The sequence below is a fragment of the Scyliorhinus torazame genome, chromosome 4 (genome assembly GCF_047496885.1).
Source record: "Scyliorhinus torazame isolate Kashiwa2021f chromosome 4, sScyTor2.1, whole genome shotgun sequence".
In the NCBI taxonomy this organism is placed as follows: domain Eukaryota; kingdom Metazoa; phylum Chordata; class Chondrichthyes; order Carcharhiniformes; family Scyliorhinidae; genus Scyliorhinus; species Scyliorhinus torazame.
The window spans coordinates 8,866,215-8,881,609 of NC_092710.1; the positions used below are offsets into that span (position 1 = coordinate 8,866,215).

The following is a 15,395-nucleotide window of genomic DNA, read 5'->3' on the forward strand; positions in this document are numbered from 1 at the left end:
AGCCCTCTCGACGTGAATGCTCACATCACATTTGCCTTCCTAACTGCCGGCTGAACCCCGCGCTGCGGACAAAAATATTTTTCAGGCAGAGTTGGATACATCCTTGATTAACAAGGGGGGGGGGGGGGGTTGAAAGGTCGACGGGGGGTCGGCAGCCATTTGGGGTCGCGGTTACATTCAGATCGGCCACGTTCTTCGAGAATGGTGGGACAGAATCGAGGGGCTGGGCGGACTCAGGTTCGTCTGAAAACGTGAACCTGGGACTTGGCTCCGGTGGGGGGGCGGTTTCCGTCGGATGTGGGTGAGGGGTGGGGCAGAGGGCGGGGAGTGTGGGCACGGGTTGATTGCCAGTGTAAGACCCCCCCCCCCCACCCTTGACCGGAATATCCGTCTCTCTGGGCCAGCAGGAGCCGTAACCCACCAGAGCCTGTCGGAGTGGAGAATGCAGAATATCGCTCGGGATTCGGACAACAGCTCCGACGAAGAATTCTTCGATGCTCACGGTACGTTTAATAAGACAGGTTCTACCCTGTATCTAACCCCGTGTTGTACCTGTCCTGGGAGTGTTTGATGGGGACAGTGTAGAGGGAGCTTTACTCTGTATCTAACCCCGTGCTGTACCTGTCCTGGGAGTGTTTGATGGGGACAGTGTAGAGGGAGCTTTACTCTGTGTCTAACCCCGTGCTGTACCTGTCCTGGGAGTGTTTGATGGGGACAGTGTAGGGGGAGCTTTACTCTGTATCTAACCTCGTGCTGTACCTGGCCTGGGAGTGTTTGGTGGGGGCAGTGCAGAGGGAGCTTTACGCTGTATCTAACCCTGTGCTGTATCTGTCCTGGGAGTGTTTGATGGGGACAGTGTACAGGGAGCTTTACTCTGTGTCTAACCCCGTGCTGTATCTGTCCTGGGAGTGTTTGATGGGACAGTGTAGAGGGAGCTTTACTCTGTATCTAACCCCATGCTGTACCTGTCCTGCAAGTGTTTGATGGGGACAGTGTGGAGGGAGCTTTAGTCTGTATCTAACCCCGTGCTGTACCTGTCCTGGGAGTGTTTGCTGGGGACAGTGTAGAGGGAGCTTTACTCTGTATCTAACCCCGTGCTGTACCTGTCCTGGGAGAGTTTGATGGGGACAGTGTAGAGGGAGCTTTACTCTGTGTCTAACCCCGTGCTGTACCTGTCCTGGGAGTGATTGATGGGGACAGTATAGAGGGAGCTTTACTCTGTATCTAACCCCGTGCTGTCCCTGTCCTGGGAGTGTTTGATGGGGACAGTGGAGAGGGAGCTTTACTCTGTATCTAACCCCGTGCTGTCCCTGTCCTGGGAGTGTTTGATGGGGACAGTGCAGAGGGATCTTTACTCTGTATCTAACCCTGTGCTGTACCTGTCCTGGGAGTGTTTGATGGGGACAGTGTAGAGGGAGCTTTACTCTATATCTAACCCCGTGCTGTACCTGTCCTGGGAGTGTTTGATGGGGACAGTGTAGAGGGGGATTAACTCTGTATCTAAGCCCGTGCTGTACCTGACCTGGGAGTGTTTAATGGGGACAGTGTAGAGGGAGCTTTACTCTGTATCTAACCCCATGCTGTACCTGTCCTGGGAGTGTTTGATGGGGACAGTGTGGAGGGAGCTTTACTCTGTATCTAACCCCATGCTGTAACTGTCCTGGGAGTGTTTGATGGGGACAGTGTAGAGGGAGCTTTACTCTGTATCTAACCCCGTGCTGTACCTGTCCTGGGAGTGTTTGATGAGGACAGTGTAGAGGGAGCTTTACTCTGTATCTAACCCCATGTTGTACCTGTCCAGGGAGTGTTTGATGAGGACAGTGTAGAGGGAGCTTTACTCTGTGTCTAACCCCGTGCTGTACCTGTCCTGGGAGTGTTTGATGGGGACAGTGTAGAGGGAGCTTTACTCTGTATCTAACCCCGTGCTGTACCTGTCCTGGGAGTGTTTGATGGAGTCAGTGTAGGGGGAGCTTTACTCTGTATCTAACCTCGTGCTGTACCCGGCCTGGGAGTGTTTGGTGGGGGCAGTGTAGAGGGAGCTTTACTCTGTATCTAACCCCGTGCTGTACCTGTCCTGGGAGTGTTCGATGGGGACAGTGTAGAGGGAGCTTTACTCTGTATCTAACCCCGTGCTGGACCTGTCCTGGGAGTGTTTGATGAGGACAGTGTAGAGGGAGCTTTACTCTGTGTCTAACCCCGTGCTGTACCTGTCCTGGGAGTGTTTGATGGGGACAGTGTAGAGGGAGCTTTAGTCTGTATCTAACCCCGTGCTGTACCTGTCCTGGGAGTGTTTGATGGGGACAGTGTAGGGGGAGCTTTACTCTGTATCTAACCTCGTGCTGTACCTGGCCTCGGTGTGTTTGGTGGGGGCAGTGCAGAGGGAGCTTTACGCTGTATCTAACCCTGTGCTGTATCTGTCCTGGGAGTGTTTGATGGGACAGTGTAGAGGGAGCTTTACTCTGTATCTAACCCCATGCTGTACCTGTCCTGCAAGTGTTTGATGGGGACAGTGTGGAGGGAGCTTTAGTCTGTATCTAACCCCGTGCTGTACCTGTCCTGGGAGTGTTTGATGGGGACAGTGTAGAGGGAGCTTTACTCTGTATCTAACCCCGTGCTGTACCTGTCCTGGGAGTGTTTGATGGGGACAGTGTAGAGGGAGCTTTACTCTGTATCTAACCCCGTGTTGTACCTGTCCTGGGAGAGTTTGATGGGGACAGTGTAGAGGGAGCTTTACTCTGTGTCTAACCCCGTGCTGTACCTGTCCTGGGAGTGATTGATGGGGACAGTATAGAGGGAGCTTTACTCTGTATCTAACCCCGTGCTGTCCCTGTCCTGGGAGTGTTTGATGGGGACAGTGTAGAGGGAGCTTTACTCTGTATCTAACCCCGTGCTGTCCCTGTCCTGGGAGTGTTTGATGGGGACAGTGCAGAGGGATCTTTACTCTGTATCTAACCCTGTGCTGTACCTGTCCTGGGAGTGTTTGATGGGGACAGTGTAGAGGGAGCTTCACTCTGTATCTAACCCCGTGCTGTACCTGACCTGGGAGTGTTTGATGGGGACAGTGTAGAGGGAGTTTTACTCTATATCTAACCCCGTGCTGTACCTGTCCTGGGAGTGTTTGATGGGGACAGTGTAGAGGGGGATTTACTCTGTATCTAACCCCGTGCTGTACCTGACCTGGGAGTGTTTAATGGGGACAGTGTAGAGGGAGCTTTACTCTGTATCTAACCCCGTGCTGTACCTGTCCTGGGAGTGTTCGATGGGGACAGTGTAGAGGGAGCTTTACTCTGTATCTAACCCCGTGCTGGACCTGTCCTGGGAGTGTTTGATGAGGACAGTGTAGAGGGAGCTTTACTCTGTGTCTAACCCCGTGCTGTACCTGTCCTGGGAGTGTTTGATGGGGACAGTGTAGAGGGAGCTTTACTCTGTATCTAACCCCGTGCTGTACCTGTCCTGGGAGTGTTTGATGGAGTCAGTGTAGGGGGAGCTTTACTCTGTATCTAACCTCGTGCTGTACCTGGCCTGGGAGTGTTTGGTGGGGGCAGTGTAGAGGGAGCTTTACTCTGTATCTAACCCCGTGCTGTACCTGTCCTGGGAGTGTTCGATGGGGACAGTGTAGAGGGAGCTTTACTCTGTATCTAACCCCGTGCTGGACCTGTCCTGGGAGTGTTTGATGAGGACAGTGTAGAGGGAGCTTTACTCTGTGTCTAACCCCGTGCTGTACCTGTCCTGGGAGTGTTTCATGAGGACAGTGTAGAGGGAGCTTTAGTCTGTATCGAACCCCGTGCTGTACCTGTCCTGGGAGTGTTTGATGGGGACAGTGTAGGGGGAGCTTTACTCTGTATCTAACCTCGTGCTGTACCTGGCCTGGGAGTGTTTGGTGGGTGCGGTGCAGAGGGAGCTTTACTCTGTATCTAACCCCATGCTGTACCTGTCCTGCAAGTGTTTGATGGGGACAGTGTGGAGGGAGCTTTAGTCTGTATCTAACCCCGTGCTGTACCTGTCCTGGGAGTGTTTGATGGGGACAGTGTAGAGGGAGCTTTACTCTGTATCTAACCCCGTGTTGTACCTGTCCTGGGAGAGTTTGATGGGGACAGTGTAGAGGGAGCTTTACTCTGTGTCTAACCCCGTGCTGTACCTGTCCTGGGAGTGATTGATGGGGACAGTATAGAGGGAGCTTTACTCTGTATCTAACCCCGTGCTGTCCCTGTCCTGGGAGTGTTTGATGGGGACAGTGTAGAGGGAGCTTTACTCTGTATCTAACCCCGTGCTGTCCCTGTCCTGGGAGTGTTTGATGGGGACAGTGCAGAGGGATCTTTACTCTGTATCTAACCCTGTGCTGTACCTGTCCTGGGAGTGTTTGATGGGGACAGTGTAGAGGGAGCTTCACTCTGTATCTAACCCCGTGCTGTACCTGACCTGGGAGTGTTTGATGGGGACAGTGTAGAGGGAGTTTTACTCTATATCTAACCCCGTGCTGTACCTGTCCTGGGAGTGTTTGATGGGGACAGTGTAGAGGGGGATTTACTCTGTATCTAACCCCGTGCTGTACCTGACCTGGGAGTGTTTAATGGGGACAGTGTAGAGGGAGCTTTACTCTGTATCTAACCCCGTGCTGTAACTGTCCTGGGAGTGTTTGGTGGGAATAGCGTGGAGGGAGCTTTACACTGTATCTAACCCTGTGCTGTACCTGTCCTGGGAGTGTTTGATGGGGACAGTGTAGAGGGAGCTTTACTCTGTATCTAACCCCGTGCTGTACATGTCCTGGGAGTGTTTGATGGGGACAGTGTAGAGGGAGCTTTACTCTGTATCTAACCCCGTGCTGTACCTGTCCTGGGAGTGTTTGATGGGGACAGTGTAGAGGGAGCTTTACTCTGTATCTAACCCTGTGCTGTACCTGTCCTGGGAGTGTTTGATGGGGACAGTGTAGAGGGAGCTTTACTCTGTATCTAACCCCGTGCTGTACCTGTCCTGGGAGTGTTTGATGGGCACAGTGTAGACGGGGATTTACTCTGTATCTAACCCCGTGCTGTACCTGACCTGGGAGTGTTTAATGGCGACAGTGTCGAGGGAGCTTTACTCTGTATCTAACCCCGTGCTGTACCTGTCCTGGGAGTGTTTGATGGAGACAGTGTAGAGGGAGCTTTACTCTGTATCTAACCCCGTGCTGTACCTGTCCTGGGAGTGTTTGATGGGGACAGTGTAGAGGGAGCTTTACTCTGTATCTAACCCTGTGCTGTACCTGTCCTGGGAGTGTTTGATGGGGACAGTGTAGAAGGAGCTTTACTCTGTATCTAACCCCGTGTTGTACCTGTCCTGGGAGTGTTTGATGGGGACAGTGTAGAGGGAGCTTTACTCTGTATCTAATCCCGTGCTGTACCTGTCCTGGGAGTGTTTGATGGGGACAGTGTAGAAGGAGCTTTACTCTGTATCTAACCCCGTGTTGTACCTGTCCTGGGAGTGTTTGATGGGGACAGTGTAGTGGGAGCTTTACTCTGTATCTAACCCCTTGCTGTACCTGTCCTGGGAGTGTTTGGTGGGGACAGTGTGGAGGGAGCTTTACTCTGTATCTAACCCTGTGCTGTACCTGTCCTGGGAGTGTTTGATGGGGACAGTGTAGAGGGAGCTTTACTCTGTATCTAACCCCGTGCTGTACCTGTCCTGGGAGTGTTTGATGGGGACAGTGTAGACGGAGCTTTACTCTGTATCTAACCACGTGCTGTACCTGTCCTGGAAGTGTTTGATGGGGACAGTGTAGAGGGAGCTTTACTCTGTATCTAACCCTGTGCTGTACCTGTCCTGGGAGTGTTTGGTGGGGACAATGTAGAGGGAGCTTTACTCTGTATCTAACCCCGTGCTGTACCTGTCCTGGGAGTGTTGATGGGCACAGTATAGCGGGAGCTTTACTCTGTATCTAACCCCATGCTGTACCTGTCTTGGGAGTGTTTGATGGGGACAGTGCAGAGGGAGCTTTACTCTGTATCTAACCCCGTGCTGTACCTGTCCTGGGAGTGTTTGATGGGGACAGTGTAGAGGGAGCTTTACTCTGTATCTAACCCCGTGTTGTACCTGTCCTGGGAGAGTTTGATGGGGACAGTGTAGAGGGAGCTTTACTCTGTGTCTAACCCCGTGCTGTACCTGTCCTGGGAGTGATTGATGGGGACAGTATAGAGGGAGCTTTACTCTGTATCTAACCCCGTGCTGTCCCTGTCCTGGGAGTGTTTGATGGGGACAGTGTAGAGGGAGCTTTACTCTGTATCTAACCCCGTGCTGTCCCTGTCCTGGGAGTGTTTGATGGGGACAGTGCAGAGGGATCTTTACTCTGTATCTAACCCTGTGCTGTACCTGTCCTGGGAGTGTTTGATGGGGACAGTGTAGAGGGAGCTTCACTCTGTATCTAACCCCGTGCTGTACCTGACCTGGGAGTGTTTGATGGGGACAGTGTAGAGGGAGTTTTACTCTATATCTAACCCCGTGCTGTACCTGTCCTGGGAGTGTTTGATGGGGACAGTGTAGAGGGGGATTTACTCTGTATCTAACCCCGTGCTGTACCTGACCTGGGAGTGTTTAATGGGGACAGTGTAGAGGGAGCTTTACTCTGTATCTAACCCCGTGCTGTAACTGTCCTGGGAGTGTTTGGTGGGAATAGCGTGGAGGGAGCTTTACACTGTATCTAACCCTGTGCTGTACCTGTCCTGGGAGTGTTTGATGGGGACAGTGTAGAGGGAGCTTTACTCTGTATCTAACCCCGTGCTGTACATGTCCTGGGAGTGTTTGATGGGGACAGTGTAGAGGGAGCTTTACTCTGTATCTAACCCCGTGCTGTACCTGTCCTGGGAGTGTTTGATGGGGACAGTGTAGAGGGAGCTTTACTCTGTATCTAACCCTGTGCTGTACCTGTCCTGGGAGTGTTTGATGGGGACAGTGTAGAGGGAGCTTTACTCTGTATCTAACCCCGTGCTGTACCTGTCCTGGGAGTGTTTGATGGGCACAGTGTAGACGGGGATTTACTCTGTATCTAACCCCGTGCTGTACCTGACCTGGGAGTGTTTAATGGCGACAGTGTCGAGGGAGCTTTACTCTGTATCTAACCCCGTGCTGTACCTGTCCTGGGAGTGTTTGATGGAGACAGTGTAGAGGGAGCTTTACTCTGTATCTAACCCCGTGCTGTACCTGTCCTGGGAGTGTTTGATGGGGACAGTGTAGAGGGAGCTTTACTCTGTATCTAACCCTGTGCTGTACCTGTCCTGGGAGTGTTTGATGGGGACAGTGTAGAAGGAGCTTTACTCTGTATCTAACCCCGTGTTGTACCTGTCCTGGGAGTGTTTGATGGGGACAGTGTAGAGGGAGCTTTACTCTGTATCTAATCCCGTGCTGTACCTGTCCTGGGAGTGTTTGATGGGGACAGTGTAGAAGGAGCTTTACTCTGTATCTAACCCCGTGTTGTACCTGTCCTGGGAGTGTTTGATGGGGACAGTGTAGTGGGAGCTTTACTCTGTATCTAACCCCTTGCTGTACCTGTCCTGGGAGTGTTTGGTGGGGACAGTGTGGAGGGAGCTTTACTCTGTATCTAACCCTGTGCTGTACCTGTCCTGGGAGTGTTTGATGGGGACAGTGTAGAGGGAGCTTTACTCTGTATCTAACCCCGTGCTGTACCTGTCCTGGGAGTGTTTGATGGGGACAGTGTAGACGGAGCTTTACTCTGTATCTAACCACGTGCTGTACCTGTCCTGGAAGTGTTTGATGGGGACAGTGTAGAGGGAGCTTTACTCTGTATCTAACCCTGTGCTGTACCTGTCCTGGGAGTGTTTGGTGGGGACAATGTAGAGGGAGCTTTACTCTGTATCTAACCCCGTGCTGTACCTGTCCTGGGAGTGTTGATGGGCACAGTATAGCGGGAGCTTTACTCTGTATCTAACCCCATGCTGTACCTGTCTTGGGAGTGTTTGATGGGGACAGTGCAGAGGGAGCTTTACTCTGTATCTAACCCCGTGCTGTACCTGTCCTGGGAGTGTTTGATAGGGGCAGTGTAGAGGGAGCTTTACGCTGTAACTAACCCCGTGCTGTACCTGTAATGGGAGTGTTTGATGGGGACAGTGTAGAGGGAGCTTTACTCTGTATCTAACCCCGTGCTGTACCTGTCCTGGGAGTGTTTGGTGGGGACAGTGTAGAGGGAGCTTTCCTCTGTATCTAACCCCGTGCTGTACCTGTGTTGGTAGTGTTTGATGGGGACAGTGTAGAGGGAGCTTTACTCTGTATCTAACCCCGTGCTGTACCTGTCCTGGGAGTGTTTGATGGGGACAGTGTAGAGGGAGCTTTACTCTGTATCTAACCCCGTGCTGTACCTGTCCTGGGAGAGTTTGATGGGGACAGTGTAGAGGGAGCTTTACTCTGTGTCTAACCCCGTGCTGTACCTGTCCTGGGAGTGATTGATGGGGACAGTTTGGAGGGAGCTTTACTCTGTATCTAACCCCGTGCTGTCCCTGTCCTGGGAGTGTTTGATGGGGACAGTGTAGAGGGAGCTTTACTCTGTATCTAACCCCGTGCTGTCCCTGTCCTGGGAGTGTTTGATGGGGACAGTGCAGAGGGATCTTTACTCTGTATCTAACCCTGTGCTGTACCTGTCCTGTGAGTGTTTGATGGGGACAGTGTAGAGGGAGCTTTACTCTATATCTAACCCCGTGCTGTACCTGTCCTGGGAGTGGTTGATGGGGACAGTGTAGAGGGGGATTTACTCTGTATCTAAGCCCGTGCTGTACCTGACCTGGGAGTGTTTAATGGGGACAGTGTAGAGGGAGCTTTACTCTGTATCTAACCCCGTGCTGTACCTGTCGTGGGAGTGTTTGATGAGGACAGTGTAGAGGGAGCTTTACTCTGTATCTAACCCCATGTTGTACCTGTCCTGGGAGTGTTTGATGGGGACAGTGTAGAGGGAGCTTTACTCTGTATCTAACCCCATGCTGTACCTGTCCTGGGAGTGTTTGATGGGGACAGTGTGGAGGGAGCTTTACTCTGTATCTAACCCCATGCTGTAACTGTCCTGGGAGTGTTTGATGGGGACAGTGTAGAGGGAGCTTTACTCTGTATCTAACCCCGTGCTGTACCTGTCCTGGGAGTGTTTGATGAGGACAGTGTAGAGGGAGCTTTACTCTGTATCTAACCCCATGTTGTACCTGTCCTGGGAGTGTTTGATGGGGACAGTGTAGAGGGAGCTTTACTCTGTATCTAACCCCGTGTTGTACCTGTCCTGGGAGTGTTTGATGGGGACAGTGTAGAGGGAGCTTTACTCTGTATCTAACCCTGTGCTGTACCTGTCCTGGGAGTGTTTGATGGGGACAGTGTAGAGGGAGCTTTACTCTGTATCTAACCCCGTGCTGTACCTGTCATGGGAGTGTTTGATGGGGACAGTGTAGAGGGAGCTTTACTCTGTATCTAACCCCGTGCTGTACCTGTCCTGGGAGTGTTTGATGGGGACAGTGTAGAGGGAGCTTTACTCTGTATCTAACCCCGTGCTGGACCTGTCCTGGGAGTGTTTGATGGGGACAGTGTAGGGGGAGCTTTACTCTGTATCTAACCTCGTGCTGTACCTGGCCTGGGAGTGTTTGGTGGGGGCAGTGCAGAGGGAGCTTTACGCTGTATCTAACCCTGTGCTGTATCTGTCCTGGGAGTGTTTGATGGGCCAGTGTAGAGGGAGCTTTACTCTGTATCTAACCCCATGCTGTACCTGTCCTGCAAGTGTTTGATGGGGACAGTGTGGAGGGAGCTTTAGTCTGGATCTAACCCCGTGCTGTACCTGTCCTGGGAGTGTTTGATGGGGACAGTGTAGAGGGAGCTTTACTCTGTATCTAACCCCGTGCTGTACCTGTCCTGGGAGTGTTTGATGGGGACAGTGTAGAGGGAGCTTTACTCTGTGTCTAACCCCGTGTTGTACCTGTCCTGGGAGAGTTTGATGGGGACAGTGTAGAGGGAGCTTTACTCTGTGTCTAACCCCGTTCTGTACCTGACCTGGGAGTGATTGTTGGGGACAGTATAGAGGGAGCTTTACTCTGTATCTAACCCCGTGCTGTCCCTGTCCTGGGAGTGTTTGATGGGGACAGTGTAGAGGGAGCTTTACTCTGTATCTAACCCCGTGCTGTCCCTGTAATGGGAGTGTTTGATGGGGACAGTGCAGAGGGATCTTTACTCTGTATCTAACCCTGTGCTGTACCTGTCCTGGGAGTGTTTGATGGGGACAGTGTAGAGGGAGCTTTACTCTATATCTAACCCCGTGCTGTACCTGTCCTGGGAGTGTTTGATGGGGACAGTGTAGAGGGGGATTTACTCTGAATCTAACCCCGTGCTGTACCTGACCTGGGAGTGTTTAATGGGGACAGTGTAGAGGGAGCTTTACTCTGTATCTAACCCTGTCCTGTACCTGTCCTGGGAGTGTTTGATGGGGACAGTGTAGAGGGAGCTTTACTCTGTATCTAACCCCGTGCTGTACATGTCCTGGGAGTGTTTGATGGGGACAGTGTAGACGGAGCTTTACTCTGTATCTCACCCCGTGCTGTACCTGTCCTGGGAGTGTTTAATGGGGACAGTGTAGAGGGAGCTTTACTCTGTATCTAACCCCGTGCTGTACCTGTCCTGGGAGTGTATGATGGGGACAGTGTAGAGGGAGCTTTACTCTGTATCTAACCCCGTGCTGTACCTGTCCTGGGAGTGTTTGATGGGGACAGTATAGAGGGAGCTTTACTCTGTATCTAACCCCGTGCTGTACCTGTCCTGGGAGTGTTTGATGGGGACAGTGTAGAGGGAGCTTTACTCTGTATCTAACCCTGTGCTGTACCTGTCCTGGGAGTGTTTGATGGGGACAGTGTAGAGGGAGCTTTACTCTGTATCTAACCCCGTGCTGTACCTGACCTGGGAGTGTTTAATGGCGACAGTGTAGAGGGAGCTTTACTCTGTATCTAACCCCGTGCTGTACCTGTCCTGGGAGTGTTTGATGGGGACAGTGTAGAGGGAGCTTTACTCTGTATCTAACCCGTGCTGTAACTGTCCTGGGAGTGTTTGGTGGGGACAGTGTGGAGGGAGCTTTACTCTGTATCTAACCCTGTGCTGTACCTGTCCTGGGAGTGTTTGATGGGGACAGTGTCGAGGGAGCTTTACTCTGTATCTAACTCCGTGCTGTACCTGTCCTGGGAGTGTTTGATGGGGACAGTGTAGACGGAGCTTTACTCTGTATCTAACCCCGTGCTGTACCTGTCCTCGGAGTGTTTGATGGGGACAGTGTAGAGGGAGCTTTACTCTCTATCTAACCCTGTGCTGTACCTGTCCTGGGAGTGTTTGATGGGGACAGTGTAGAGGGAGCTTTGCTCTGTATCTAACCCCTTGCTGTACCTGTCCTGGGAGTGTTTGGTGGGGACAGTGTGGAGGGAGCTTTACTCTGTATCTAACCCTGTGCTGTACCTGTCCTGGGAGTGTTTGATGGGGACAGTGTAGAGGGAGCTTTACTCTGTTTCTAACCCCGTGCTGTACCTGTCCTGGGAGTGTTTGATGGGGACAGTGTAGAGGGAGCTCTACTCTGTATCTAACCCCGTGCTGTACCTGTCCTGGGAGTGTTTGATGGGGTCAGTGTAGAGGGAGCTTAACTCTGTATCTAACCCCGTGCTGTACCTGTCCTGGGAGTGTTTGATGGGGTCAGTGTAGAGGGAGCTTAACTCTGTATCTAACCCCGTGCTGTACCTGTCCTGGGAGTGTTTGATGGGGACAGTGTAGAGGGAGCTTTACTCTGTATCTAACCCCGTGCTGTACCTGTCCTGGGAGTGTTTGATGGGGACAGTGTAGAGGGAGCTTTACTCTGTATCTAACCCCGTGCTGTACCTGTCTCTGTGTCTCTCTCTCTATATTTCACTCTCTGTGTCCCTCGCTCTCTGTGTCTCTCTCTCTATATTTCACTCTCTGTGTCCCCCGCTCTCTGTGTCTCTCTCTATATTTCACTCTCTGTGTCCCTCGCTCTCTGTGTCTCTCTCTATATTTCACTCTCTGTGTCCCTCGCTCTCTGTGTCTCTCTCTCTATATTTCACTCTCTGTGTCCCTCGCTCTCTGTGTCTCTCTCTCTATATTTCACTCTCTGTGTCCCTCGCTCTCTGTGTCTCTCTCTATATTTCACTCTCTGTGTCCCTCGCTCTCTGTGTCTCTCTCTCTATATTTCACTCTCTGTGTCCCTCGCTCTCTGTGTCTCTCTCTATATTTCACTCTCTGTGTCCCTCGCTCTCTGTGTCTCTCTCTCTATATTTCACTCTCTGTGTCCCTCGCTCTCTGTGTCTCTCTCTCTATATTTCACTCTCTGTGTCCCTCGCTCTCTGTGTCTCTCTCTATATTTCACTCTCTGTGTCCCTCGCTCTCTGTGTCTCTCTCTATATTTCACTCTCTGTGTCCCTCGCTCTCTGTGTCTCTCTCTATATTTCACTCTCTGTGTCTCTCTCTATATTTCACTCTCTGTGTCCCTCGCTCTCTGTGTGTCTCTCTATATTTCACTCTCTGTGTCCCTCGCTCTCTGTGTCTCTCTCTATATTTCACTCTCTGTGCCCCTCGCTCTCTGTTTCTCTCTCTCTATATTTCACTCTCTGTCTCTCTCTCTATATTTCACTCTCTGTGTCCCTCGCTCTCTGTGTCTCTCTCTATATTTCACTCTCTGTGTCTCTCTATATTTCACTCTCTGTGTCCCTCGCTCTCTGTTTCTCTCTCTCTATATTTCACTCTCTGTGTCCCTCGCTCTCTGTTTCTCCCTCACTCTCTTTCACACTCTCTCTTTCTGCCTCGCCATGTTCCTCTATCTGTCTCCCCCTCCGTCTCCCCCTCTCACAGAGGATCTCTCGGACAACGATGAAGTTTTCTCGCGGGTCATCACGAGGTGGAGTTCGAACGACTTTATCGACAAGGCAGGGTCAGCGGGTGACAGTGAGGAGCGTCAGGGTAAGCACCAACATTCTGTCTGCAGTGGCTGGTGGTGGATGGGGGGGGGGTTGATGGAGGTCTTTAAGATTCTGGAAGGGTTTTGATTGGGGTGACGCAGAGTCAATGTGGAACTCGCTCCCACAGGGAGTGACGGAGGTGAATAGTGTCGATGTGGAACTCGCTCCCACAGGGAGTGATCGAGGTGAATAGTGTCGGTGTGGAACTCGCTCCCACAGGGAGTGACGGAGGTGAATAGTGTCGATGTGGAACTCGCTCCCACAGGGAGTGATCGAGGTGAATAGTGTCGGTGTGGAACTCGCTCCCACAGGGAGTGATTGAGGTGAATAGTGTCGATGTGGAACTCGCTCCCACAGGGAGTGACGGAGGTGAATAGTGTCGGTGTGGAACTCGCTCCCACAGGGAGTGACGGAGGTGAATAGTGTCGATGTGGAACTCGCTCCCACAGGGAGTGATCGAGGTGAATAGTGTCGGTGTGGAACTCACTCCCACAGGGAGTGACGGAGGTGAATAGTGTCGGTGTGGAACTCGCTCCCACAGGGAGTGATCGAGGTGAATAGTGTCGGTGTGGAACTCGCTCCCACAGGGAGTGATCGAGGTGAATAGTGTCGGTGTGGAACTCACTCCCACAGGGAGTGACGGAGGTGAATAGTGTCGGTGTGGAACTCGCTCCCACGGGGAGTGATCGAGGTGAATAGTGTCGGTGTGGAACTCGCTCCCACAGGGAGTGATCGAGGTGAATAGTGTCGGTGTGGAACTCGCTCCCACGGGGAGTGATCGAGGTGAATAGTGTCGATGTGGAACTCGCTCCCACAGGGAGTGACGGAGGTGAATAGTGTCGGTGTGGAACTCGCTCCCACAGGGAGTGATCGAGGTGAATAGTGTCGATGTGGAACTCGCTCCCACAGAGAGTGATTGAGGTGAATAGTGTCCGTGTGGAACTCGCTCCCACAGGGAGTGACGGAGGTGAATAGTGTCGGTGTGGAACTCACTCCCACAGGGAGTGACGGAGGTGAATAGTGTCGGTGTGGAACTCGCTCCCACAGGGAGTGACGGAGGTGAATAGTGTCGATGTGGAACTCGCTCCCACAGGGAGTGATCGAGGTGAATAGTGTCGGTGTGGAACTCGCTCCCACAGGGAGTGACGGAGGTGAATAGTGTCGATGTGGAACTCGCTCCCACAGGGAGTGATCGAGGTGAATAGTGTCGATGTGGAACTCGCTCCCACAGGGAGTGACGGAGGTGAATAGTGTCGATGTGGAACTCGCTCCCACAGGGAGTGATCGAGGTGAATAGTGTCGATGTGGAACTCGCTCCCACAGGGAGTGATCGAGGTGAATAGTGTCGATGTGGAACTCGCTCCCACAGGGAGTGACGGAGGTGAATAGTGTCGATGTGGAACTCGCTCCCACAGGGAGTGATCGAGGTGAATAGTGTCGACGTGGAACTCGCTCCCACAGGGAGTGACGGAGGTGAATAGTGTCGGTGTGGAACTCGCTCCCACAGGGAGTGACGGAGGTGAATAGTGTCGATGTGGAACTCGCTCCCACAGGGAGTGATCGAGGTGAATAGTGTCGACGTGGAACTCGCTCCCACAGGGAGTGACGGAGGTGAATAGTGTCGGTGTGGAACTCGCTCCCACAGGGAGTGACGGAGGTGAATAGTGTCGATGTGGAACTCGCTTCCACAGGGAGTGATCGAGGTGAATAGTGTCGATGTGGAACTCGCTCCCACAGGGAGTGACGGAGGTGAATAGTGTCGGTGTGGAACTCGCTCCCACAGGGAGTGACGGAGGTGAATAGTGTCGATGTGGAACTCGCTCCCACAGGGAGTGATCGAGGTGAATAGTGTCGACGTGGAACTCGCTCCCACAGGGAGTGATCGAGGTGAATAGTGTCGACGTGGAACTCGCTCCCACAGGGAGTGATGGAGGTGAATAGTGTCGATGTGGAACTCGCTCCCACAGGGAGTGACGGAGGTGAATAGTGTCGACGTGGAACTCGCTGCCACAGGGAGTGATCGAGGTGAATAGTGTCGACGTGGAACTCGCTCCCACAGGGAGTGATGGAGGTGAATAGTGTCGATGTGGAACTCGCTCCCACAGGGAGTGACGGAGGTGAATAGTGTCGACGTGGAACTCGCTCCCACAGGGAGTGACGGAGGTGAATAGTGTCGATGTGGAACTCGCTCCCACAGGGAGTGATCGAGGTGAATAGTGTCGGTGTGGAACTCGCTCCCACAGGGAGTGACGGAGGTGAATAGTGTCGATGTGGAACTCGCTCCCACAGGGAGTGATCGAGGTGAATAGTGTCGATGTGGAACTCGCTCCCACAGGGAGTGATCGAGGTGAATTGTGTCGATGTGGAACTCGCTCCCACAGGGAGTGATCGAGGTGAATAGTGTCGGTGTGGAACTTGCTCCCACAGGGAGTGACGGAG

General features: G+C 52.5%; 1 protein-coding gene across 1 annotated transcript in view; it reads left to right on the forward strand.

Moving 5' to 3' along the window:
- LOC140411278 (membrane-associated phosphatidylinositol transfer protein 1-like) overlaps positions 1-15,395 on the forward strand; it is a gene marked incomplete at its 3' end in the record, with an annotated part of 252,446 nt that overhangs the window by 88,408 nt on the left and 148,643 nt on the right. Inside the window, exons 8-9 of the mRNA XM_072500400.1 lie at positions 408-503; positions 12,850-12,957. Coding sequence (XP_072356501.1) covers positions 408-503; positions 12,850-12,957 — 204 coding nt within the window. The remainder of the gene's footprint in view (positions 1-407; positions 504-12,849; positions 12,958-15,395) is intronic.